General features: G+C 38.9%; 2 protein-coding genes and 1 pseudogene across 3 annotated transcripts in view; all 3 read left to right on the top strand.

Moving 5' to 3' along the window:
- LOC107601116 (glypican-6-like) overlaps positions 1 to 5,845 on the top strand; it is a 60,671-nt gene extending 54,826 nt beyond the window's left edge. For both annotated transcript variants that reach the window (XM_016293146.1, XM_016293147.1), the window contains exons 5-10: positions 559 to 724; positions 1,359 to 1,489; positions 1,591 to 1,737; positions 1,857 to 1,981; positions 2,954 to 3,126; positions 3,240 to 5,845. In XM_016293146.1, the coding sequence (XP_016148632.1) occupies positions 559 to 724; positions 1,359 to 1,489; positions 1,591 to 1,737; positions 1,857 to 1,981; positions 2,954 to 3,126; positions 3,240 to 3,460 (963 nt within the window). In that variant the 3' untranslated portion in view covers positions 3,461 to 5,845. The remainder of the gene's footprint in view (positions 1 to 558; positions 725 to 1,358; positions 1,490 to 1,590; positions 1,738 to 1,856; positions 1,982 to 2,953; positions 3,127 to 3,239) is intronic.
- A 1,143-nt stretch (positions 5,846 to 6,988) lies between these two features.
- LOC107601114 (heparan-sulfate 6-O-sulfotransferase 2-like) lies at positions 6,989 to 11,805 on the top strand. The gene is made up of 2 exons (XM_016293145.1): positions 6,989 to 8,009; positions 10,927 to 11,805. The coding sequence occupies exons 1-2, from the start codon at positions 7,450 to 7,452 to the stop codon at positions 11,771 to 11,773; spliced, it is 1,407 nt and encodes a 468-aa protein (XP_016148631.1). The 5' UTR covers positions 6,989 to 7,449; the 3' UTR covers positions 11,774 to 11,805.
- A 2,108-nt stretch (positions 11,806 to 13,913) lies between these two features.
- The window catches only part of LOC107601115 (muscleblind-like protein 3), a 48,066-nt pseudogene continuing 34,533 nt past the window's right edge, over positions 13,914 to 27,446 (top strand).

Raw genomic sequence — 27,446 nt, 5'->3', positions numbered from 1 at the left:
TTAGCAACCAGAGAATGTCTTTTATGTAAGCAAAATCATAACTGACATTATACTCCAGCGAATCAGAATAAAATAAAATGCAACAAAATCAAATCAAGAGTTTGTAAATCAGAAACAAATTGAAACAGGGAAATCTTCATCAATACCCAGGCCTAGAGTTGACTGTGGCTAGCATAGCGACTTATGTTTACTAAGCAAGTCAGAGATCAGGGACAGCAGAGATCGAAAGTACAGGTTTTCTATAGGTTTTATCAGTATGTGAAGGTGGACACCTGGATGGACCAATCGGGGCTTATCTTCCAGCATTAAAAGATCAGAGGCCAAGGCTTCTCGGTGTGTGTAGTGAATTAGTAGAAGCAATTGAACCTGCAATGACAAATTGAGCAAACACAACTTCAGCAATGACCTTATAAAAGGTGACGGGGTCGCTGATGCTTTTTGTTCAGAGTTTTATTAGCAGCATCAGGCATATGAATTAGGTTACGGACTCATTAACCTTTTCCTCCTGTGTCTGTTTTGCTGACTCTGCTCAATCTTCTTGTTCGTCCTCTCTTTCAGGTAAGCGCCTCTCCGAGCTGTGTGCGTGCGGCTATGAAGATGTTATACTGCCCATACTGTACCGGCCAGGTGGCGCTGAAGCCCTGCAAGAACTACTGTCTCAACGTCATGCGAGGCTGCCTGGCCAATCAGGCCGATCTGGACACAGAGTGGAATAACTTCCTTGGTAAGAGAGTGTTAAATGGCTCAAGTAATTGATTTATTACTCAACCATTACTAAATGTAATGGAACCAGTTTTCCACACTAAGCAGAGGAGTATCATAAGCACAGATTAAAAATGAACAGGTCACATTGAAATGGTTTCCACTTGCTCTGAGGCCAAAACAATTTATGTGAAGCCTCCGCTTGAAAGCAGAATTGGAATTGACTTGGATTAGGAGTGAACACTGGGGAACGGCTCTGTTTTTATCCATGCATGTGTTTCATGAAGTGTTTTGGGCCTCTCGTGACTCTGAAGGCCGTGTGGTCTCCGGTCCCGTCACACATTCTCGTGTGCTCTCGCAAAGTGTTCCTGGCTCGTGGGACTCTGGGACTGGCTTTGCTCACCCTGCCTGTCAGCTTTGGGGGGGAACCTTAATTGGGGCACCTTGTTCAGGCCTCTGACTGTTTAACAAGCTGTTCGCACAATAGGCTACAGTTCCTTAAGAGCTTAGCCTGGATCGATGACTGTATGCTGCTCTCTAGTGGTGCAAATTACAGAATGTTTTTGGGCATGGGTAATTGAAAGCATTGATGACATGAATTGCCTTAAGGGTGTTCCATTAATTAATGCATTTATTTTGGATTTTATGAATTTTAGATGCCATGTTGGGTCTTGCTGAGAGGCTAGAGGGACCCTTTAACTTTGAGTCAGTAATGGATCCCATAGACGTGAAGATTTCAGACGCCATCATGAACATGCAGGAAAACAGCATACAGGTCTCACAGAAGGTATGTTTTTAATTTCTTTTCAAAATTTCGCATGCGCAATGTTTTATTTGATTTGATTTGATTTTGGTGCATATGTATTGAGAGTTATTTGTCTGTTTCAGGTGTTTCAGGGATGCGGGCAGCCCAAACCCAACATGGCTTTCCGCACCCGGCGCTCTCCTAAAGACTCGGGCTTCCCCGGGCGTTTCCGACCCTACAGTCCTGACGCCAGACCCACCACCGCCGCTGGCACTAGTCTGGACCGACTGGTAAGGATAATGGGCACCCTTACTACCACTCAAATCACTTCTATTTTCTTTAAAAAGATGTCAATTGATTTTGCCAGATCAGAATGTATTGTTTGTAACCCAAACTATTTGTTTCCTAGTTGACTGATGTTAAGAAGAAACTGAAGCATGCCAAGAAGTTCTGGTCCACCCTGCCTGACACTGTGTGTGTTGGAGAGCGAACTGCTGTCGGTGATGAATGCTGGAATGGTACAGCCAAAAGCAGGTGGGTCAATGAGACGATGCTCCTATTTTCGAACAGATCTATAAAGTTATTCAAAATCGCTTTTAAATGCAGTTTATACTTGCACGTCATATGTGAGGTATTTTCAAGTCATTTCATGTTTTTAATTACCAAGTTAAAATGTATAAAGTCAAAAACTTCAGAGCGCTAAATCTGTTCTATCATAATGCCTCAATTTTAAGAATGAAATTTTCGAAGTTGTTTGACAATTTTATTATTTCTTAGAAAAACAGTAAAAATAACCAATGTAACAACATTTTGGAAAACTTTTGCTTGCCAAATCAAAGTCATGTGGTGCAACAAATAGGCAGGGGCAAAAATAAGCATTAAAAGGAAATGATGTCATCATTATAACAACATATAGCCCCGTTGTGCTTCAGGCGTCCTGAGTTCGAGTCCCAGCTCGCAGACCTTTCCCGATCCTGTCCCCCTCTTTTTCTCCTACTTCACTTCCTGTCTCATATACTGTCCTATCCTAATAAAAAAAAGGCAAAAACGGCAAAAATAAATCTTTACAAAAAAAAAAAAAAAAAGGAAATGGTCAATAAGTCTGTTAAAATATCAAATAATTTGATCTTTTTATGACAAAGCAAGGTCATGTGGTACAACTCACTGCAAATTTAACTTTAAATCAACTTTATTAAAAAATATATTTTGCTTTGCAAAACGTTTTTGAAACTAATTAAGGTGTGAACACTTACACTAGTGTAAGGAAAATAAGGTGTTACTTCTTGTTAAACCACATGGCATTATATTGAAATATTTCTTGAAAATGGTACGTATAGTTTTTCAAAACCATAAAACCAACTTAAAACAGTACATTTCTAAGAGTTTTTAAAAGACACTCTTATTGGTTGCTAAACCAGATACAGTCAAATTCCTCCATTTCATTACTCGCTTAACCTACAACATTGGCCGTTCCTCTCAACTTTTCCTTCCTTTCTTCACATGCAGGTACGAATCAGTCGTCATAGGCAATGGCTTAGCCAATCAGGTGTCTAATCCAGATGTGGAAGTTGACATCACCAAACCAGACGTGGTGATTCGGCGGCAGATAGCAGTGCTGAAGGAAATGACCAGTCGGCTTAAGGCTGCTTACACTGGCAACGACATCTCATTTGTCAATGGTACGAGGCATCGCTTGTGGTTCAGTTCAAGTGAAATTCAGTATGAAATGTCAAGATGACATCATACAAGCCTGTTTTTAACATTGATCTATTTTTTCCCCCTCGCTCTTCAGAGGATGCCGGCAGTGGAGAGGAAAGCGGAAGTGGCTGTGACTCGCCCCCTTGCGACAGTGACGGGGACATCTACTTCTCCACCCCAGCGCCCGCTAAACCTCGCGTTATCAAGATTCAATCTGACAAACTGCCCTCAAGTGGTACACGGTTGGCACCTTTCAGCCTGACACTGGCTGTGACGGCACTCCTGCTCGCCCTGCTCACCCCACACACGAGATAAGACCGGCCCAGAGAGGAAGAGGATGTGTGTTTGTACGAATTTGAACAAGAGAGCAGAAAACTGCCATAGGACATTAAAGACACTGCTTTCAGGAACTCCGTCTGCCTGCCATCTGGGGAAGACACTCAAGTTATTAATACTCAAATAACTTCCCTTCAGTGTATTTTTTGTGTTTATAAGAACGGACTTCATTTCTGTACAGCTATACGTTTCCACGTCGCTTTTCACATCAGCTGGGTTTTATTCCTCCGTGTTTGTAGTGTCCAGAATCGTTGACGACTCAACATGATTTTTTCGGTTATGGTTTAAATAAGTGTTAGTTTGAAAGTAAGTCAGATTGAGTGTGTATTTGGGTGGATGATGGTGTGTACGATTGGCTGTATATATCATCCGAGCGCTTTTTATGAAAGGTAAACAATTAATCAACCCATATAACACGTATAATTTAAGCAAATCTGTATGAAGTACTCCGATTTTTTTTAATACATTTGGTGTACATGCAGGCTTTGGTTGGCTGCAGATCATATATATGTTCCTGAATTTTAGAGCATGATAAAAACTTCATGATGCCTTAAATAATTCATAAATGGGCCCTTTATTAGGGTTGCAACCAACAAAAATTTATGCAATGCTGCCTTTTGAGTGAAGTCAAAACTAGAGGATCCCCGACACAAAGCTTTTTTTTTTTTTTCTATAACTTTCACAGACCCCCGTATCATCATCCCAAGTATTTTTGGCAGTATAATATATAACTTGAGAATATAGTCTTCAGTAATAACTTAGTGTGTGTGTGATAAGGAAGGAGTTTTGGTTAGGTAAGGTCTGTCTGAAAGTTGATACATTGAATAGGCCTCGATGGTTCCCTCAAAGATGATTATGTATTCTGCATGATGTGGACTGTGTGGCCAGAGTAAAGTTGTTTTTTACTGGCGCAGCTGGATACAAGCATATACTGAAGATGGCTCAAGGCTGAGCTGTCTAGAGGAATTTTACACAGGGTTTTATGTGGAGGTGTTTATTTTGCTAGAGGTGTATTGTAAGGTATAAAACTGTATGATAGGTACTGCAGCAGATTTCACTACACAGTGACAGACGGTGCTGATTTGAGAGGTTGGGTGGCCTCTTTTGGTTTTTCTTACTTTCATTTCTGTTTGTAACATATAATGTCTAGCCTTTTCCCCATTCCCGATTGATATCCATTGAAGTCGGTACACATTTTAAAACCATTCCTCATATAGAGCAATAGACGGCGTGTATGGTGCGTTCCAACACTAGTTTCAAAAGTGGCTATGTATGCGCTTTCCCATTCGGGTGTCTGACAAGTGCTTGTTGGTTTAAAAGAAAATCTCTCAATCTCTTCAAGGGCTTTTCACCCACCTCTCGGAAAAACTAGCTCCCCTCGCTCTTGTACAGTAAGTTATTTAACCACATTCGCAAGCATCGCTTTCCTAGGTTTCTTGATTTCAGTATTCAAAATATTTATGTCTGTAGATGAATGCGTTCTAATGAATTCACAATTTAACTGATGATTTTATATTGGCTTCAAATGTCATGTTACATAATATTTAGATTTTGTAAACCGAGCTACCGTAAGCATTTGTTTTGTCGTTATAGATTTATGTAAGGGGATTGTGAAAATTCTACAAGCTGATGCAAGGACAGGGCTGGCCATCGGTCCTTGATCGTTCCTGATGTCACATGCACTTTTAATTGGCATTCAGATACCTCACGGCAAAGAGAGTTTTAAATGATGCTTTTAATCGTATCTGCAACATGCATACTTTTTACGTACATTTTTATTCATTCGTTTGGAGGTTCATTCAGTATCTATGGATGAGTGGCCAGTCCTCAGACATGGTCAGGGTTTCATGAGCCTGATCTCTACAGCAATGCTACGCACCTCAGATCAGTTATGTATTTTTCTAGTCTAATGTGCTGCCACGAATAGAAAGCAATGTGTTTTCTATACTTCTGACCCAAAGCTTCCCGCTGTCACATGTTAAGATGGCTCTGATGTAATGACCAGGAAAGAAGTGTCTTGTGCTTAGTATGTCAAGCTACTCCGAGTCAGTGTGAAGATGACATGGACTCTTGAATGAACCTCTGCAATGTCATCTTTAGATTGAATGCTGACCTTCAGGTGGCCTGTACATCAGTGGAGACATCTGCGATGAGGAGTGAGAAAGACTGAAGAAAGAAAAGAAAACAATTGTAAATAATGAGCAGTCGTTTTAGTGGTCTCTGAGAGATGTTCATCAGATTTTACCCATTCAGAGTATGTGCTTAATATGGGCGAAACAAAGAGATAGATGCTAAAAAATGTAAGAGAAAAGTTATATTAAACATTTCTTAGTCTTGTTGAAATAAAGACTGCAAATATTTAAATTTGATGTGTCGTGTGTCATTTCTGCTTTACCAGTATTAGTTTTACTGAAATGCTTTGAAAGTCTCTTTGGGAGACCAAGTAGTAAAACAAAAGAAAACAAAGGATGAGTTGAAACAATCATGAACATTGATTAATCACAGCCAGTAATTAAACCGCAGTGTTAAATCTTCCTTTAGTCTTCATGTGTGTTATTAAATCAACAAACTGTCCAGATGAGATGAAGACTGCCAGACTATTAATGTATATTGGATAAGCATCTCCAAAATAATCAGCCCTTGTTGTTTTCTCCCAATAGTACAGAAACTAAATGTGATAGAGACCATGTATGGAGAATGCTACACCTTCACAGGCTTATTACACAAAATGCAAAAATGATCCAATCTAAGTGAAATATTAATCAATGTTAGCTTAGATTCCTGATGTTGAAATATTCTCACATTAAAGAAACCCTTATCCAGTGTGGGACATTAATAACCTGAAATTGATATCTGGTTGTTAATGTTGGCTAATATTTCAATATGTTGTTTTGAATATATATTTACTATAGCACTAAATCTATATACCTAGCGCTTTACAGATATAAGAGCCTGTAAGACAATATCGACCAGCAAAAATAACATTGGTTTTGCCTGTAAAGCAGTATTCTGTAATTCAATTAAAGATGTGTGTGTGTAGTCCTGGTATTCCCTACGTTATAGAGACCAAATGTAGTATTGTAAAAATTGACCTTGTGGGGACCTTATTTATTTATCAATGTCCTCTTGTGTGAGGGGTAGGTTTAGGGCAAAGTCCCAGGGTTGTCAAACTCATTTTCACGAAGGATCCATCTGCCCATCAAAGCTGTAACTGTAAGACTGTACAAATGTTACTACTCCTTAACATAGTTAAATAACTGTCTCTTTATTCTATTATTACTTATTTAGGTTACAAATATTGTACATGCATTTGCATAGATGTAAAAATATGTTATTGTTCTGTGTTATTTTAACAAATCCTTTTAATTGATCAGGTTAAGAAATCCACATTACTCCATAAATCAAAGTAAATACAGACTGATATCATCAAACACAAGTCACTGCATTAACTTTGTTTAAAAAAATTTTTTTACATTTATGGTACAACAAATTATTGTGAGCTGCTAAGAACGTCTGTTTCTATTTGGCGTACGATTTATACGCAGAAATCGACTTTGGCGTGGTGCATATGATAAGCAATCAATGCTTGAAGTAGAAAAAAAGAAGTGTAGAATTGGTAAAATATCTCAGTTGTGATTTCCAAAATAGCGGTCCTAAAGGGGGCTTTAATTGTGAAGAGGGAAAAGCGAATGGGGGCGGTGTGGACCGGGGAAGAGCGAGTACGACATTGTGGCAGAAGTTATCTGAAGATCTCGAAGCAATACGATGCAGGAAAGCCTCGTGGAGACATGTAGACATCAACTACGCTGAACACGAGCAGACAAACGTCCAGAAAGAGCGCTGGGCGTGTTCATGTTTTGATGTGCTGCGGAGGCTCGAGTCTCAGGGGTTTGTTCAACATTGCTCCTGACGCGACGCGGCGGGGGAACCGCACAACTGAGTAATGCTTTCATTTTTCCAGCGAGAAGATGGATGAAAAATCCTACTACAGCCGGCTCCTCGTCGCACTCCTGATGGTCCTGTGTTTCGGCGTCATTGTATTACAATACGTCTGCCCTACGTCCGATTGCCAGTTGCTCCACCTGGCATCATTGTCCTCGAGACTAGGGAGTCGCGCACGCGGGGATCGCATGAGCGGAGCCGGCGCGGGAGATCCGTACAGCTCCGAGGACGGTGCTTTGGTTCGATTCGTGCCTCGCTTTAATTTCACCACCAAAGACCTAGATCGCGCTGTCGATTTCAACATCAAGGGGGACGATGTTATAGTGTTCCTCCACATTCAGAAAACCGGGGGGACCACGTTCGGCCGTCACCTTGTCCGCAACATCCAGCTGGAGAGGCCTTGCGAGTGCCATGCGGGCCAGAAGAAGTGTACCTGTTACCGGCCAGGCAAACGGGACACCTGGCTGTTCTCCCGGTTCTCCACCGGCTGGAGCTGCGGGCTGCACGCGGACTGGACTGAGCTCACCAGCTGCGTGCCTTCCTTCATGGGCAACCGGGAGTCTCAGGAGAGGCGCAGGACTCCCAGGTGAGAGTTGAATTGGTTTTTATCAGTATATCAAACTAATTTCATTGTCTGTAATGGACTGAAATGCGTCTTGATAAACAAACGTATTTCTTTTGTTATGATGTTGTGTGGTGCCTCTCCTTCCCTTCATATCGTTCTCGTTCAGTTCAGTGCTGAAGCCTCTTGGCAAGTCAGTTATGCGGAGACAAAAGCCTCCCAACAGGTCAGGCTCAACCCTGGAGAGTCTGCTTTCATTCAGCGCATTCCTCCAACAGGGGACCAATCATCATAATCATTCGCCCTTTCAGACAGCCTGCTGGCACCAGAACATCTGCCATTCTCTCAGGCTTGTTCTTTAAATAAACGCCCCGTAGCATGGGATCAACAGTGTTTGATAATGTTTGCATTGGGAGGAATCAGATTTGATGATTAAGTGTTGGGTGTTTTGAGTGTAGTAGGTTGGTAGTGTTTTTAAATGTACACTACCGTTTAAAAGTGCAAGGGTTTTTGAAAGAAATGAATTACTTCTAATTAGCAAAGATGCATTAAATTGTTAAAAGTGACCGTAAAGATTTCTATTTCAAATGAATGTTCTTTTGGACTTTCTCTTCATTGAAGAATCTTGACAAAATGTGTCAAGGTGTCCACAAAACTGTTAAGCAGCACAACTGTTTTCGATATTAATAAGAAGAAATGTTTCTTAAGCAGCAAATCAGAACATTAGAATGATTTCTGAAGGATCACGCAACACTGAAGACTGGAGTAATTTAGCTTTGCCGTCACAGGGATAAGTAGCATTTGAAAGTGTATTACAATAGAAAAAAAATATTTCATAATATTACTGTGTTTACTGTACTTTTTGTTCAAATAAATGCAGTCTAGTGAGTATAAGATACTTCTTTAAAAACTGATGTCCATCCTTTTTGAATGAACGCACCTAAGTTTTAGTCTTCATTTAAGCATTAACCGTCTTTAGTAAGGGGTTAATCGTCTTTAGTTTACCCTGAGCCCCGCTTGGTGGTTTCTTGATGGTGAGGCTTGGAATGAGTTGGGATTCTGATTTGGTAAGTTCCCCAAGTTATGTTCGTTCGTTCTGTTATGGTTGATAACCAATGTATGACAGATAGTAAAAATTTACATTTAGTCATGTAGCAGACACTTTTATCCAAAGTGACTTACAAATGAGGACAATGGAAGCAATCAAAATCAACAAATGAGCAATGATATGCAAGTGCTATAACAAGTCTTAGTTAGCTTAATTCAGTACATGTAGCAAGTTTTTATTTATTTTTATTTTTATATTATATAATAAAAAAAAAAAGAAAACGGAATGGAAAAAGAATCGAGCAAGCTAGTGTTAGAGGCCTTTTTGCTTTTGTTAGTTGTATTATAAATAAAAAGAAAACCAATAGATAGAATAGAGAAGCTAGTGTTCGTTTTTTATTATTATTAAAGAAAACAAGCAGTAAATGAACAGAGTGCACATCTAAAAGGGACAAGTTTTTTTTTTTTAGAATAGAATTAGAATAGAGAGTGCTAGAGTTAGAGGGTCAAGTAAAGATGGAAGAGATGTGTTTTTAGCCGATTCTTGAAGATGGCTAAGGACTCAGCTGCTCGGACTGAGTTGGGCAGGTCATTCCACCAGGAGGGAACATTTAATTTAAAAGTCTGTGAAAGTGATTTTGTGCTTCTTTGGGATGGCACAATAAAGCGCCGTTCACTTGCAGAACGCAAGCTTCTAGAGGGCACAAAAGTCTGAAGTAATGAATTTAGGTAAAGGGGTGCAGAGCCAGTGGTGGTTTTGTAGGCAAACATCAATGCCTTGAATTTTATGCGAGCAGCTATTACAGTGCAAATTGATAAACAGAGGTGTGACGTGCATTCTTTTTGGCTCATTAAAAATTAATCTTGCTGCCGCGTTCTGGATTAATTGTAAAGGTTTGATAGAACTGGCTGGAAGTCCTGCCAAGAGAGCATTGCAATAGTCCAGCCTGGACAGAACAAGAGCTTGAACAAGCAGTTGTGAAGCATGTTCCGAAAGAAAGGGCCTGATCTTCTTGATGTTGAATAAAGCAAATCTGCAGGACCGGACAGTTTTAGCAATGTGGTCTGAGAAAGTCAGCTGATCATCAATCATAACTCCAAGGTTTCTGGCTGTTTTTGAAGGAGTTATGGTTGATGTGCCTAACTGGATGGTGAAATTGTGATTAAATGATAAAAATATATGCTTTATCTAATTAAATTGCAAATAAAACGCTAAGAACTCAAATCAACTGTTTTACAAGTGATTTTGGGTGTCACCACTAAACAATGTAAAATATGGATATTTATTTTGAGATCTGCTTAAAGGTGTTTTATAATTATTAGTGTTTTTTAAATATTAACATTAGGTGAGAATATAGTCTAAATGTATAAATAAGGGAAATGAGCATGCACAGTTAAATATGCAGACTGATGCATACAAATATAAACCATGAAAGTCCTGCTTTTCAAATGGACACAATTAGATCAAATCAAAATCCCATGGGCTAATCTTTGGCTTGTAAGTAAAGGAAAAGTTGAAGCTCTCCAGAGACTTCCTCTCCGCTGTTGTTGAATGCATTTGTCCAGACAGTCTTAATTGATATTCATATGGAAAATGCCCTGGATGCGAGCTGAAAGATTATTCTTCTCATTCGCTCATTATGCTGAAATGCCCATAATTATAGTCAACCAGCAATAATTCATTCCGTTTTCCATCAAGATCGCTCCCCTGACACACTCCAACCGAAACTATGCCATGAATAATTCTGTCAATGTGAATATGCACAAATTATGACAGCTTTACCCAACTTAATGATTCATACGTGATATTACTTTTCATTTTGTTTCAAGTCAATTGTGACTACTTTATTTTGAGCTCTTTTTCTTAAAATCTTCTCTTTCTTGCCTCCTATAGTAGGAACTACTACTACATCACGATTTTGAGGGATCCGGTGTGGCGGTATCTGAGCGAATGGAGGCACGTTCAGCGCGGTGCCACCTGGAAGGCCTCTAAACACATGTGTGATGGCCATTTACCCACCCTGTCCGAGCTGCCCAGCTGTTACAATGGTGACGACTGGTCGGGTTGTTCGTTAGAGGAATTCATGGCTTGTTCTTACAACCTGGCCAACAACAGACAGACCCGTATGCTGGCCGACCTCAGCCTGGTGGGCTGCTATAATCTCTCCATCATGAGTGAGAGCCAGCGCTGGGCCATGCTATTGGAAAGTGCCAAACGCAACTTGCGAAACATGGCCTTTTTTGGTCTGACCGAATATCAGCGTAAGACGCAGTACCTCTTCGAGCACACGTTCCGCCTGTCCTTCATTGCACCGTTCACGCAGCTCAATGGCACGCGTGCTGCGAGCGTAGAGGTGGAACCAGAGACCCAGCGCAGGATTCGAGAGCTTAACCAGTGGGACGTAGAGCTGTACTTATACGCACGGGACCTTTTCCTCCAGCGCTTCCAGTACGCCAGACAGCAGGAGCGCAGGGAGGCCCGGCAGCGACGCCTGCAGGAGAGGCGCAGGTTACGTGCCAAGGTGAAGCCTTGGTGGGGGGTGACTGGAAAAGCTGTTTTTAAACCCACCAAGGAGCCACCAATGACAGAACAATCTCCCATTTTTTCGGAAGAAAAACAAGCAGATGCTGGACAAACGCTGATGAGCGAGACAGAAGGACAGGTAGAGGACAACTGGTTAGAGGAGGATGACAGCGAAACCATATTGGACTATTTAGAAAACGTAGAGCAGTGGCGGTAGCCACCGGCTATTTGGGAAGAATTTGGGAACTCAATACCCCAAGGTGAAGCCTTGGTGGGGGGTGACTGGAAAAGCTGTTTTTAAACCCACCAAAGAGCCACCAATGACAGAACAATCTCCCATTTTTTCGGAAGAAAAACAAGCAGATGCTGGACAAACGCTGATGAGCGAGACAGAAGTACAGGTAGAGGACAACTGGTTAGAGGAGGATGACAGCGAAACCATATTGGACTATTTAGAAAACGTAGAGCAGTGGCGGTAGCCACCGGCTATTTGGGAAGAATTTGGTTGCAATATAGTAAATAATTAATTTTCAAAGTCACCATGAAATCAAAATTGAAAATTCTTATTTTTTAATGGAATACTGTTGTTTATTATAAATAATTTATCCGTGCACTTCATCATAATTTTTTTTTAATTCATGTGCCCTCGTAATCTTTAATCAAAAACATTAAAGGGTTGTTCACCCCCCGGAGCCGTGTGAGACACTTTTTTTTAAATGGATGGGCGCATTTTAATTAAGTGCTTTTGGACTGATGCATGCAACACCCGCTGAGTGGCATTAAACAGCTTGAAAGATCAAAGACAATTTTTAATATAACTCCGACTGGATTCGTCTGAAAGAAGAAAGTCATATACACCTAGGATGACTCGAGGGTGAGTAATTTATGGGCTAATTTTCATTTTTGGGAACTAACCCTTTAACCTCCCCTCCCCCTCAAAACGACTCCTCTTCTCTTCTGGTCACGAGCTATGGCGCAAGGGCGGAGCTAGTGACGTGAGGGGGTAAACGACAGGGGGAAAAGCTGATGCTTCACTTTATAGCACTGACACCAGTCATGAGGGAGTACGTTACCCCTAAACATTGAAAAGATATTAGGATATTACGACAACATTACTCTTAGGACATCGCAAACTATTTTTTTTCATGAATATGACTTTTACCTGATGGAGGACGAGCTCAGTCATTCAGGCAGTCACTCTCTCTCTCCGTTAATTGGTTTTAGAGCAAATATTTTGTTGGTTTCTCAACTTTTGAATAGTAGTAATGGTCATGCACTTACATATTCAGAGTTTTTAGAATTTTTTTTATTTTATATACCTGTTAAGGAGTATACGATGGTAATTAATGCCATTCCTTCAGAACTTAGGAAATTATTAGAAAATGATATAGTCGAAAAACCAAATTTAGACTTCAGTGTTAAACTGGAAGGTATAAATATAAAAGAACAAAAATGTAATAATAATTATCTTAGAACGATTTGCCAAATTTCCAGTGTTCCTTTAGCCATTGGTTTTTGGAGATCACAATTTCAAGATGTCAACTGGAAAGAGACCTTTAAGATCTCCAGACGTTTTTGTATCACAAATAAAATTAGAGAAGTATCATACAAGATCGTTCATCGTATTTATCCTGTAAAACAGGTAATTGCAAAGTTTTGTAAAGACATTGACTTGAAGTGTGTTTTCTGTAAAGAGGAAAATGAGAGTATTGTTCATTTATTTTATGATTGTATTTATACAAAATTATTTTGGTGTGATTTTTTTTGTTTTGTTAAAGTATTAATATTGAATTGCAACTCAAAGAAAAGGATGTTTTATTTTTTTATGAGTATACTGTTGACTTCAAGATTTGGTATATTGTGAATTTACTCATTATATATGGAAAATTCTTTATTCACAAATGAAAATGGACAGTGAAAAAGCCTAATTTTACTCATTTCAGAATAGAATTAGGTCACTACCTGTATACGTTAAAAGAAACAAGAAATAACAAAGCAAAAAAAAACTAAATTACTTTAAAGCCTTAAATCTATTCTTTGAATAATTTGTAATTATTTGTACTTGTTTACAGACGTGGTTTTTTAATTGCTTTTATTTAGCTTTTGTTTATTTTAAGTATTTGTTTTTATTCAGTTTAAATGTTATTGCCCTTATATGTTCTTTGTTCTAAAAATTGCAATCAAAAAAAGAGAAGAAAAGACAATCGCAACTTCCGTTTCATGCCGACTTTAATAATAATTAGCCGATTGTGTGACACGTCAGGTCATGTGATGTGAATCATCATGGCTGCGTCCACGAGAGGGCGACCCGCTCCATGTGAGAGTTAAACGGTCATTTCTAGAAGAATATGTCTGGGCTTCATCATCTCATGCGTGTAAACATATTTTAATAATATTTAGATTCAATTCTTTAACGTGTAAAGTTTTCTCGTTTTAAAAAATGCTAAGTGTTCCTTTAAAACACAATTTACTCATAAGCAAAGTATAAGTTATAGAGTGAGGACGTATCTTCATGTCTAAATAGTTACATAGGCGCTGTACTGTACGATATTTATTGAATGCATTTAAATACTAAAGCCTTAGCGTGTAATATATTTCTCATCATAGGTGTCCTCATCCATGAGGCGCAGTTTGCGCTGAGGTCGAGTGGGAATCCCCCTAAAATGGAGGCAATACATGGGAATGCACGTAGTGCCGTGCACACTTTCTCTACTCCTCCCTTCTGCCCTCCCTCGTCTCGTCTTCTGCCTAGCAGCAGCTAGCAAGTTCGCTTCACGCTTCCCCATCGCTCGCTTCGTCGTTCAACTCGAAGCACCCCGCAGCCGCTGGTCATTGTCCGAAGCTTTACGCAGCAAACCGCGCGAGCAAAAGCTCTCGGTTCAACGCCGGGAACTTTTGCAACCAAAGCGCGCGCCTCACATCAGCCAGTGATCGTGACGTAGTTATTGACAAATCATTATTTCGCTTTGCGCTGCATTTGATGTCACCCGAGCTCTAGCCGCGCGCTGTCTGCACAGGTGAGTCATCTGCTTTCGTAAAGACCACTGTTTCATATTATTTTGCCAATCTTGCCGCACACATGTTAATTGCAAATGTGATTGGTGTAATGCATTGCTCGCTGTCACGACTGACGCTCGCTCGTTTATGGGTCTCCATCTCCAACCTTGCTTTTGCGCACATGGCCTCTTCGCACCGTGACGCATAAGTCTAGAATTTAAATGTCTCCATATGCCTAGTAGCCAAGTCTCTCGTTTGACCTTAACGCGCAAGCCGTCACTTATAGTAAAACGCCAGTAACGCAGTTGGGTGTCACACATTGATCATACACTTGCTGACAGCTGTTGAGCTTCCCATCGATGCCCTGAGCAGCGCCTAGTTTGTAAACAGGTTGGATGGAGCTCAAACTCTCACATGTCATGAGCCCCTGTAATAGTCAGGTGCAGTGAGTTGTATATCTTTTCTGATGCTGTGTTTTTATGCCTGGCATCTGAAACTAGTAATGCTGTCATGCTGACATTTTAATTTTCATGGCCAGGGCTGGGTGCAGTCCCAACCATAAGGTGTTCACCCACGGTAGGAGCTGAATTTGTCCTTGGCTTCCTGGAACATGTAAAAGTTGGTACTGGAAAAGTGGGCGAGGGTGGTTTTGTATCTTGGTGTGTTGAAGTTAAATGTCCTTTGTCCCGCTAACCCTTAACATCATCGGACATTTGCCAGAATAGACAACTTGTCTAAAGCAGAATGCTTGAGTTAATTTTGTCGACCATGTCTGAGTTGTTGCATAAAAATCGATAGTCGTGTGCATTCCTTATAAAAAAATTGAGTCTGATAACCTTTATTTTGCACTGTCGAGCCTGTTTATAGTACATTTTTAGTAACAGGGTTCCCACAGTCATGGATATTAACAAGTTATTAAAAGTCACAGACATTTGTGCGGTGAATTTATACGAATACTTTACAGTAAGGTTCCACATGTTGACATTAGCTACAATGCAATTGCAATTTTACCATTTTTTACGTACACAAATATTTATAACATTTCAAGTTGCATTCATTTTCATTAGTTAATGTGTTAAGAATAAATTAAAATTGAACAATAGTATAGTTATTAACTTGAACCTAAATGAATAAATGCACACAAATGTTAATTGTTAAATAATTATACATTAACAGTTAATAACATTATTTTAAGTGTTACCATTGTTTTAGTTATACTTTAAAATATTTAATTGGCTGGATATTAGTTATTTGTTCATTTCAGTGTTGTGCCATGTTCAAGTTTCAAGATGTTTTCTCAGGAAGAGACATTTGAATCCTAAAAAGTATAATTGATATATACCATCTGACATAGAAAATCTGCACCAGCTTTTATTTCTGAAGATCCATATTGAAAATCAAAAGGGATGTGAACCCTGAGTATGCTTTATTCACCTGTGCACAAATTAAAACCGTAGAGCTATTGAGATCTGGACAGTCACGTCCCTGAACCTGCCAGTTGTTGCATTGCACTTAGAAATTGCTTCATATTAAAAATGCCATTCATTTTTATCTTATCTGGTTACAGGCCACAGGTATAGGTTTTATATACACACGACAATGCAGTTGCTTTCAAGTCAAGTGCATAACATGGACCCTACAGTCGTGGTGCGAGAGCACCTGCAGTCGTGTGAGTGGCGGTTGACATTCTGTTTGATTTCACACCTTATGATGTGCACTGTCAAAGGTCAGGTCGCAGGAGTCCTGCTGCTTTAGAGGCCTGGTGTCTGTCAGACTTCAGTGGCATCGCTGCCCTTTAGTTATGTCTGCGATTTAAAGGTCCTCACATGGCTGACAAGTCATATATCTTGATGGCAGTACTCAGCACGTACCCTGCTTCTCCCCGAGGGGTCTGTTTATCCTTCACTTCCTGATTTAAACTAGAACTAGACCTACATACGGTGAGACGGAACGCTTTCGGACGACAAGCTCCATTAGTTCCCGGTGGTCACGACTGTTCAGGCAGTCGCGAGAAAATGAAAGCTATTCTTGTCGACCGTGTGGGGTTAAATCAGGTGAGCTGCTAAGACGGCAATAACCCTTCACCACACCGGGAGCAGATAGGGAATAGGATATTAGGAAGCCCCTTGACGGTCCCACGTGCACATGCTCGCACCTCACATCCGCATATTGCCGCATGTGCTGAAACTGCACCACAGGTTCAGGCACGTTTGCCACCGCCGTTGTGGACTTTGCTCTCGCTTTCATTCACCCTATAAAATTAATGATAAGAGCAGAGAGTGAGGTTACTGTATACACAAAGCACATGTCCTCATTTCCCCTCTCCCGCTTTGCTGGACCAAATATGGTACGTTATGTCATATGCTTTGAAATGGCAATAAAACGTGTTGCTGGGTTGATAAAGCAACACCATGTACAAATGATCAAACACTGAGCGACTACAGAATATTGATTGAGCTGTCATATTTAGCTAGCTTGCTGTAAATATCGGTTCTCTACCGAATCTATAAGAACTAGACTATTGGGTTCTATAAATATGGCCACTGCCCTCTTTTTTCGCAAGTAGGTTATGACACGCTTGGATTGTGTTACTCACAAATGAGCTTTTAACCACTATTCTGTAAAGTGCAATGCACCATTTGTCCGAGTAAATATCATTTGGGTCACATTTGCACAAACTCAAATGAGGATTTGCCAAGTCTGTGCTTCATTTAAAGCAGTCAACCTGTTTATAATTGCATAAAAAGATGTAGTTGCCATCTTTGATGTCGTGTCTTGTTTCTCCACACTGTAAAAAATTATATGATATGAAATTCGGCTTGATTTTTTTAGCCAGTTTCATTTAAGTTGTCTTGCACAACAAAGTTGATTATACTTGAAAATTTAAGGCAGCAACTGAAGTTACGTTTTTAACTTGAAATAGGTGAAAATTATATGTTAAGGTGAGTTAATGCAGTACAAGCGTGTCATAACCTACTTGCGAAAAAAGAGGGCAGTGGCCATATTAGTAGTATGTATTAGTATTAGTAGTATTAGTACTGGTATTAGTTAGTAGTAGTATTAGTAGCTACTGTAGTATGTTAGTTGTTAAGTTGTAAGTTGTTGGCATTTGAGGAATCTAAAATATGATCATGCAGAATAAGGCATATGTGCTTTAAGGGTATTAATAAACAGCCAATATGCTAGTAATGTGCAGGGTAATAAGCAGATCATTAATAGTGAGAATTGGTCCCCAAACTAAAGTGTTACCATATTTACTTTTAAGTTGCATTAACATTAATGTATTATGAACAAATATGAATTAACAATGAACAATAGTATAGTTATAAATTAACATGAACATAGATGAATAAATGCTTATGCTGGTTATTGATAGTTCATTATACATTAGCAAATGTCAACCAGTTGAACGTGACTGTAAAGCGTTACCATTCTTTTGTTATACTCACTGTTTAGATATAGTTTTTTGGGTATTTCACTGTTATGTCGCATACAAATTTCAAGATGTTTTCTCAAGGAGTTTAAATTAATTTATAAAACGGATAGTTCCGGTCCTTGATTCTGATTGGCTGAGCCACGTTCGAAGCTGTTGTAAATTACTCTACAAACATACACCTTTGTTTACATTTGCGTGTTGCTTGGCAACCACTTTGTTGCAACCAGAATTGTTTCTGAGGAACTACATTGTTTGGTGGAAGAATACTGTTTTTATTAATATCATTACACTTCATTTGCTCTGTTTTATTTTGTGAAACTGTACTACGTATATGGAATAACCGTTTTATAAAAGCAAAAAGCCCCGTGGAGCCGTGGTTTACAGTGAATTTAAAGTAAAGTAAATTCACTGTAAACCACTGCTTCTTTGGGCTTATTGTTTTAAAGGGGTCATATGATGCTGCTAAAAAGAACATTATTTTGTGTATTTGGTGTAATGCAATGTGTTTATGCGGTTTAAGGTTAAAAAACACACATTATTGTTTCTCCTCTATGCCCCGCCTTTCTGAAACGCGTCGATTTTTACAAAGCTCATCGTTCTGAAAAAGCGAGGTGTGCTCTGATTGGCCAGCTATCCAGTGCGTGATTGGCCGAATGCCTCAAGCGTGTGACGGAAATGTTACGCCCCTTAACATACTGTGATGCCGTCTCCCAGCAGGACGAGACTCAGTCCAGCTGCTCTGCTCGTGCACATCCCATCATCAGTTCTCTTTTAGCAGTTCAGTCAATGTACTGTTAGGAGTAACTGAATAACTCGTGATATTGGTTTATTTCGCGTCAGAGGGAGTGTCAGGCACGTTTATAAACCGAATAACTTAAGTAATTTGTGGATTAGTGCGTACTGGAGACGCAAACCGTTTCAAACGATTCAGTTCGATTTGGTGAACTGGTTCGACAGGTTCACTAAGAAGGTCCGGTTAAATAGAACGATCCGTTCGCGATCCGGACATCACTAGACGAGACAAAACCAATAAAACCCATTACAAACGAGGCATTTGTTGCATCCAGTGGGGACATAACTGGACACATCTGAATATTTGGGTTAAACTGTTCTGGAACAGTGTTGTAAATACAACTTAACCACTGATTTCTAGTTGTGTCCTTTTTTGGAAGACCAAACAAAGTAGTTTCGCTTTCACAACAAAACACACAGCGACTCCACAACATGGCGGCGGCGGCAACAGCAAGAATAAATGTTACGCCTTCTTTCTTTGCGTGAACATTTGGGCGGCGTTATGCAAATCTTACCACATCGTGACGTAGGTATGTGGGGGTGTGTTAGAACGAGCCGTTTTAGGTAGGTGTGGCTGACTCTTAACTTTTATAAAGAATATCTATTTGGATTTTAGACTTTAGTCTTTGCAACTTTACAGATCTTCTTTATGCACCAAGAGCTTGTAACACTCCAAAGAGAAAGGAAAAATTTAAATCGCATCATATGACCCCTTTAATATTCTTCACCAGTTAAAAAAAAAAGTACATAAAAATATCATCTTTGACAGCGCACTTGCTCCTCACAGTTGTCTTGTTTCACCAGTTTGTTGTTGCAACATTACACTGAGCTGGGCATGCAAGAGGCTCAGCCTGTTGTAATGTGTCATGTAGCTCTAAGCCTATGATTTTAGAGTTTGTTTGTGCTCTCCAGAGCACCGTACGTGTCTCTGTCCTTGCCGTGAGTTTGTGAGCGAGCTCAGGCAGCTGCATGTTTTTATGAATGGAGGCAGTGGGGCTGTAATAAGCTGAAAGGATTATATATACTTAACCTAATTATTTTTCCCTGTGGCTGGGGGCTTTTCTCCTCTGCCAATCTTGTCTCACGAGCTCTTCTGTCTCAAAACCTCTCTCCATCTTAGACCCAGCACGTCTCCAACTTAAGTGGTACGAACTGTCCATTTCTTTTGGATTTTCTGTAGTGAACTTGCCGTTTTGGCTGTGGGGAACCGAGAACTGTGTGTCCATGTATTTTTTGCATTGCTTCCTTTCATTAAGGGAAGTGCACACATGGCTTAATATCGGTTACATTTGGGTCGTACTTCTGCATGAGATTCTCTGCACTGATCAGCCTTGTCCTTTAAATGTCATTCAGACAGTTTGCTCCCTGTAATGGCCAGGACAGTGTGTCTATTCATAAGATTCAAACTTTTAAAGAAGTATGCTGCCATCTAATACTGACTGAAACTCTTCTTGAAGGAAGGAACTAAAAAAGTGATTTTTTTTAAGGATAAATAAAGCTATCGATCTCCAAAGTGACAAAAGCACAATAAAAGTGTCGTTTAAAGTAGTTTATGTGACTCAAGTATTATAATTCAATTAAGCCATTTGATATCTTTGTGTGACAGCAAAATTTCTTTATTAATACTCGATTTGATTCTGGTGGATTATGAACTGTTGCAGCCAGGAGATCAAATCTTGAGATGTGGATCAGTCTGATTAATGAACGAATCATTTTTGGAAACTATTCATTTAAGAAAAGTAAAAGATTCAAACATTTAAAGAAGCATGCATCTTTATTGATAAAACTCTTCTTAAAGGAACAGTCCACCCAAACATGTAATGCTGCCATCATTTTCTCACCCTCATTTCGTTACAAACCTGTACACATATAGTGAATTTCTGAAGGTTAACTGAGGCTATCAAGCTCCAATTTTACAAAAAAAGCACTTTGAAAGTATCAAGAAGTCCATATGACTTGCACAGGGTGAAATTTAAGTTGTTATTTGCTGATATTTTCCCACTTCAGTGCACTGTGAGCCAGATCAGAGTTTTTGTGATCAGATGAGAGTGGCTTTGTAACTAGTCCAGTTTTGTCAACCAAATCAACCAAATTAGTTGAAAAGATCTGATTCATAAGAATAATTTGATTCGCTACTTCTCTCATGAACACACCAAGGACACCTAGGGTGGATGTGAAGATTTCCAATGAATAATGACTTCAGATTTTAGTCTGTTCCTCACACAAAGCCATTGACTTCGTATGACTTCAAAAGACTTACAGAATATAGTGCACAAGTTATATGGACCTCTTTTATGATACTTTATGATGCTTTTTGCTGTTTAGAAGCTTGACAGCCTAAGTCTTCATTCACTTTTGAAAAGAGTGACCAGGAAAATCAGGTGGGAATGACATGATGGTGAGAAAATAATGCCATAACTGGGTGTACTGTCACTTTAAATGAATTAAACAATAAATAAACAACTATTTGAAATCATATTAAAATGCCAAACCTTGTTAAAATCTCAAATGCCCCAAAGCATGACTCTATTTCTGAGAGTAAGTGTGGCTTCAGTTTCATTTCTCCTACTTTAGATCTGTTTGCATACTGTTTCACCTCAGCAGGATAAGCAGCGCACAAGAGACATTTAAAGAGACAGTTCACCCAAAAATAAAAAACCTGTCACCATTTATTCACCCTCATGCCTCCAAACAAAAAAATATATTTTGAAAGAATGTTAGTAACCAAGCCATTTTGGTCACCATTGACTTCAGTTGTATAGACAAAAGATATTTCTCAAAATATCTTCTTTTATGTTCCACAGAAGAAAGAATGTACAGGTTTGGAACGACATGAGGGTGAGTAAATAACATAAATGATTACTGTCACTAAGAAGCAATGCAAAGGTTAACTGTGAGCTACTGAACTCTCTCCTAGCCGCGAGAAATGCTGCAGTACAAGCTGCAGCAAGCAGAATGCATGTGGGGAGCATGAGCTGTGCTGGTGGAGCTGCAGTGTGTGCTGGTCATGCTGGGCTCGCCTGCATGCGTCAGCTCTGTGGTATGAAGGTTATGTTGTGGCGCTCCAGTGCTGCTGGGCGCTGCAGTGCGTTGGAACAGCAGACTCCTCTCTTTCCTTCCCTGACCTCTGCCAACTGACCCTCACACTCCCACTGGCGTCTCTGCGGACGAGCGTGGCAGAGGCGGAGAACCAGTTTCAATCATGCGTTGGTTCTGCTTGTCATTCCAATGTAGTTACTTCACTTGCTTTTCAGGGCTTATTTGGAAACTCCGTGCCACATTCTGTTGGAGTGGCAGCCCGTATTATAAATGCTTGTCGTTTGAATGCAGCGACTGTTTGCCCGTCGTCATCTTCCCAGCAATTCAAGGTCAGCTTTATGATTATATGCATGGAAGTGCCGCATTGTTCTATTTTCCCCATTCGCGTCCCAAACGAGTCATGTCCCAAAGACTGCAAGCTTCCATGAAAATAAAACATACGAAAGGCCCCGTGGCCTTTGGTTTATTTACATAAGCAAAATGTTGCACTCCGTTGGGACCTGAAAAAAGACACGTCTGCAGAATGTTGCTTTATCAAGCCACTAGTTTTGCATTGGCTATTAAATTATATTGGTCAGCAAGTTTTTACTGTATTATAGTTTGTTTGTTTACCTCAATTTAATTAATTTTCCTCCTATTACACACAAATGATTGATTCTGTCTATTCGGGACATGAGTTACAGTGAAAGACTTCTTGAAAATGGTTAAAATAGACCTCAAATGAACCCTAAATGGTGTTTACTGTAGTGATCACTGTAATTATTGCACCTAGGGCAGCTGTTGTCATATTGATCTGTATAATCGATAATTCCAAGATCTAAGATTAGCTCATTCAGCAAGTGTGTCTCGAATAGACAACAAACTCTGGAGACTGCTTTTCTAGTTTTAAAGGGATAGTTCACCCAAAAACTAGGATGGGTAAATGATTTTCGTGTCTTGCGTGTTTTTTGGGGACTTTCTTTGTTCTGTGGAACACAGCAGAAGATAATTTGAGAAATGTCTCCATGCAATGAATGCCAAAGGGATCTGATGTTGTTTCGGACGCTAAAGACTTTTAACATGTTTTCTTCAACACTTATTTTACGTTAAACAGAAGAAAGTAAGACACATATAGGTTTGGAACAACATGAGGGTGAATAAATTGACAGTATTTTTATTTTTGATCTTTAATGTTGCGATGAAACTGAAGTAGCAACATAGATTTTCTTTTGTATTGTGATGTACATCCGAGTAAAACAAATTAGCGAGAGAGCAAAAAAAATGTAGGGTTCAAAATGATTAAATATTATGAGGTCAAAACGATTTGTAAAAAATGAAGCACAGAAGTAGGGCTGCAACAAACAATTATTTTGATAATTGATTAATCTAATTATTATTAGAACAATTAATTGACTAATCGATGATTACTTCACTTATTAATCAGTAGACTTTGATTAGTCAGCTTTTGTACAGAAAATTTAGTTGTAATTCTAACTAAAAGCGACACTGACTCTGATTTTTCATGTTTAATACTGCTTGATTTGAGGCTATCTATTATATGAAGTACTATATAAATAAACGGGATGTGACTGGACTTTACTAGAATGCTGAACTGCAGAGCTCGTGCAGGCACCCACATCGCTGTAATCAGATGCATTCTTAACTGCTACTTTCTCACCGCTTTTGTTGTGTTTATTGCATTATTGAGAGTAAAGTACGGTGGCCGAGAAGTGCAGAACAAATCACAATTCTGAAAACAAAAGAACAAATTACAAATGCAAATGCAAGTCTAAAAAACAAAATAACAATTCAGAAAACACAACAACAATTCAGAAAACATTATAACAAGTCAGAAAACACAATGACAAATTCGAAAAAAAAAAAGAAATAGTCAGAAAACACAACAACAAATTAAATAGTCAGAAAACACAACGACAATTCAGACAAACCGGAAAAAGGTAGGTATAGTTTGAGACAGTGCCATTGGTTTGGGATTACTCACCGCTGACTGGACGAGACATCTGTCAATCAACGTATACAGGAAAAACCAGCCGAAGAACAGCAGAGTCGTGGTAGAAAGTTCGGAGATGGTATTAAAGTAGCTCAGTTTAAATGTATTGTATGAATTGCCCTTACTCTGGAATAAAAACTATGGAGTGTATATTTACATTTAGTTAAAAGTGGCTGTAGAACATCAGCTCCAGTGGCGCAGACGGATAAGCGCTTGACCTTGGCTTTTTAACGCGATCGACCCGGGTTCGATCCCGCCTTTTGCCGAGCTTTTTTTCCCTTCCTTTTCAAATCTCGTATTAGCAATGGATTCTATTTACATTAAGTGAAAATAGCAGTATTTTTAGCAATATGGTATTTACACTACGTGCAAATACCTAGTTACACTATGTTAAAATAGCAGGATTTCTACTATCAAGTATACTACTGGTTGCAAATAGTGGCAATTATCTGCACTTCAGTATTGTAGTACATTATAAAACAGTATGCAATAATAACGTATTTCCTTAATTTTTATTGAAAATAAATGCCTTTACGATGTGATACGAGATTTGAAAAGGGAGGAAAAAAAAGTCTGGCAAAAGGCGGGATCGAACCCGGGTCGGCTGGTTTTTCCTGTATACGTTGATTGACAGATGTCTCGTCCAGTCAGCGGTGAGTAATCCCAAACCAATGGCACTGTCTCAAACTATACCTACCATTTCCAGTTTGTCTGAATTGTCGTTGTGTTTTCTGACTTGTTAATTTGTTTTCGGATTTGTCATTGTGTTTTCTGACTTGTTATAATGTTTTCTGAATTGTTATTTTGTTTTTTAGACTTGCATTTACGTTTGTAATTTGTTCTTTTGTTTTCAGAATTGTGATTTGTTCTGCACTTCTCGGCCACCGTAATAAAGTGTGCAGCATATATTTACATATTCATCCAAACGCCCCCAGCAGCTTCAGGTTCAGCAGTGTTTGCTCTGAAGCGCTGTGTCTTCTCTTGAATTGCATCCAGGAGGGCTGAATTACAGTCTTGCGCTACAGTGCCATACTGGTCAAACCACATTATTGCAGGCTCTTACATTAGGTCATTTCAGATCGAATGACTACTCTTATTTGTCAACTATCTTTTATTGGTGACATTGTCGATAATGTCGACTAATCGTTTCAGCCCTACACAGAAGAATCATTTACATAAGATCAATAACATACATTTACAAAATAGATTGAATTTCATGCCAACTTCAAGCATATTGAATATATCATTTAATTTAGCAAGAATAATTTTATTTCTCACAGACAGACAGTAGATGTGATTTTTGTTGACTTTTCAAACTGAGATGGCCCTGAACAGCACACTAGTGTCTACAAACCACAGCCAAGTGCTGTTAAAAGATATTTGTTTCTCAGATGCCTTGTCTTGTGCTATACATTCCAGTTATTGACTTTCTCCTTGATTCTTGTGCATACACATGCGGCACCTGAAGGGCATTGCTACAAGTGCAATGTGCATACAGCTCAGTGACCTTGTAGAAACAATACACACTCGCCACCTCCACACTTCTGATATTTACAGCCTCCTTTGTAAATCTGAACCAGAAACACGCACACACGTATCCCGTGCTGTATATCCTTCGCCCAGCCACCTTCCTGCTGTAGAACATCAAATTAAACACAACCAGCACTTACACTAGCCTGTATAACAATTGTACTACATATAACTGATGTTATTAGCATTGAGCACAAGGTTATTTGTCTTCTTGTCTGTGCATTAGAGATATTCATTCTCTCTTAAGTCTGGTTTTCATTTTTTTTATCTCTTCTTTGTCCAGGTTTAATGCAAGTTTTGCTGTGTCTAATCTAGCCTGTACATTCTTCAGTAGTGTGTTAGTAGCTCTTTTCAATATAGTGTGGCTTTTCCATTAACAAGCTAGTTTTTCCAATATGTGCATTAAAAACGCTGCATTGCTGTTTTTAATGTCATAGTGTATTGCATGCTCAGCCTGAGCAAGCTGAGGGAATTCAAATTCTGATTCCTGCATTGTTCAGATGGTTTATGAAACCATAAATAAACTGATTACAGTCCCTGGTATCATTGCATTTCTTTGTTAGAGTAAGATATTGGAGGTGCATGATATATCAGTACTAGGGATGCACCGATAGGATTTTTTGGGGCCAATACCGATTTTAACAAACAATTAGTGGCCGATACCGATATTTGTCACTTCCTCTCTTATTTGAAATGTTGGCATCAAAATAGATAGTATTTTGATCATGTTTTAAATCAGCAAAGTTCAAAAACATCGGCATTAAAATATACTAGCAGTTTTATTGCTGCATCATCAAATAATTTCTAATGAACATGGATTGGATCCATTTAACATTCAGCAGGCCTACGTAAATACAACAGAACAAAGATACATATGAAATAAACAGTGCTTTATAGGTAGGTTTAACAGTTTTCAGGTACAGAAATAAAGTAAACAAATGTAAAATAACACTTCACTGTATAAATTAAATATTATATATATTATATATTTTTGGAGTGAAAAAAGGACGCAATAAACTTAATAAAACATCAGTAAAGTTTTGGTCATCATTCAGATGAGGTCCGCTACACTTATGAAAGTTACAAAAGTTTAGTCAAGAATAGTGTGCAATCTTTTGTCTTTTGTTATTTGATTAGCATTAAAGTGCAGACAGCAACGCTAGGATTATGCAACAGACATTATACAGCTCAGTGCCTTCACGCAGTTAATTAATAAACCATCGGTTTGTTATATCGGCCTTTTTACTTATATAGCTGATATGCCGATGGTTGTAAATTGAGGGAAAATCGGCCGATAAAATATCGGCGGCCGATACATCAGTGCATCCCTAATCAGTACCATTTCAATTATCGTCCGACATTAGAGGTTTTTTTAATATTGGTATTGGCTGATATTACATTTTAATTGTAAATGCTAATTTCCCCTATTTTTACGTTATTTTTACCTATCTAATGATCATTTAAAATTAAAATAATGTATTTTTCAATTTTAAAAATGGTGGAAATGAGCATCAATAATTAAAGTTGGCTTAAAATGAAAATTCATCCTACCTGTTTTCTAAATGCATGCTACAGATCTCATTGTGAACAATTCATCCATGCATGTTTCTTTAAAAAATTAAATTTCATAAATCAATCTTCCTGTGAACTGACAGACTTTTACCTGGTGATGTATGCTGGACTTCCCCAATCAATTCATTTGCACCTTTCTTACAATCGATTGCAAGCTTGCATTCAGATCAACCTCCAACCAAACAAAAACCACTGGAAAGTCCACAGCCTACACATTTCTTTCTATATTTCACTCTTGTCAATATATTTCACATTACAGAAGAAAAAAAATCCCTGCTTCAGTTTCATTGTGACTAAATAACCAAAAATGGCCTATACATTCAATATAGACAGATACTGATAAACTAAATAAAATGTAAGCCTATAACCCATATTATGCACCCTTATTCTGTTTTTTTAAGCTATTGCCCCTTTAATTAACTAGACTGTATTTCGCTTGTTTTTAGTCACTTCTATTGTAAATAACTACCTTTTTAATAAAATATCTTGGCTGTACTTTAACCAGTTATAAGTGAACTTGGCAAGCTACTTTCA

The sequence above is a fragment of the Sinocyclocheilus grahami genome, unplaced genomic scaffold, assembly GCF_001515645.1.
Source record: "Sinocyclocheilus grahami isolate Dianchi unplaced genomic scaffold, SAMN03320097.WGS_v1.1 scaffold299.1, whole genome shotgun sequence".
NCBI lineage: Eukaryota > Metazoa > Chordata > Actinopteri > Cypriniformes > Cyprinidae > Sinocyclocheilus > Sinocyclocheilus grahami.
Note: the sequence above shows the minus strand (reverse complement) of the source record. Positions and strands in the feature narration are given on the sequence as shown.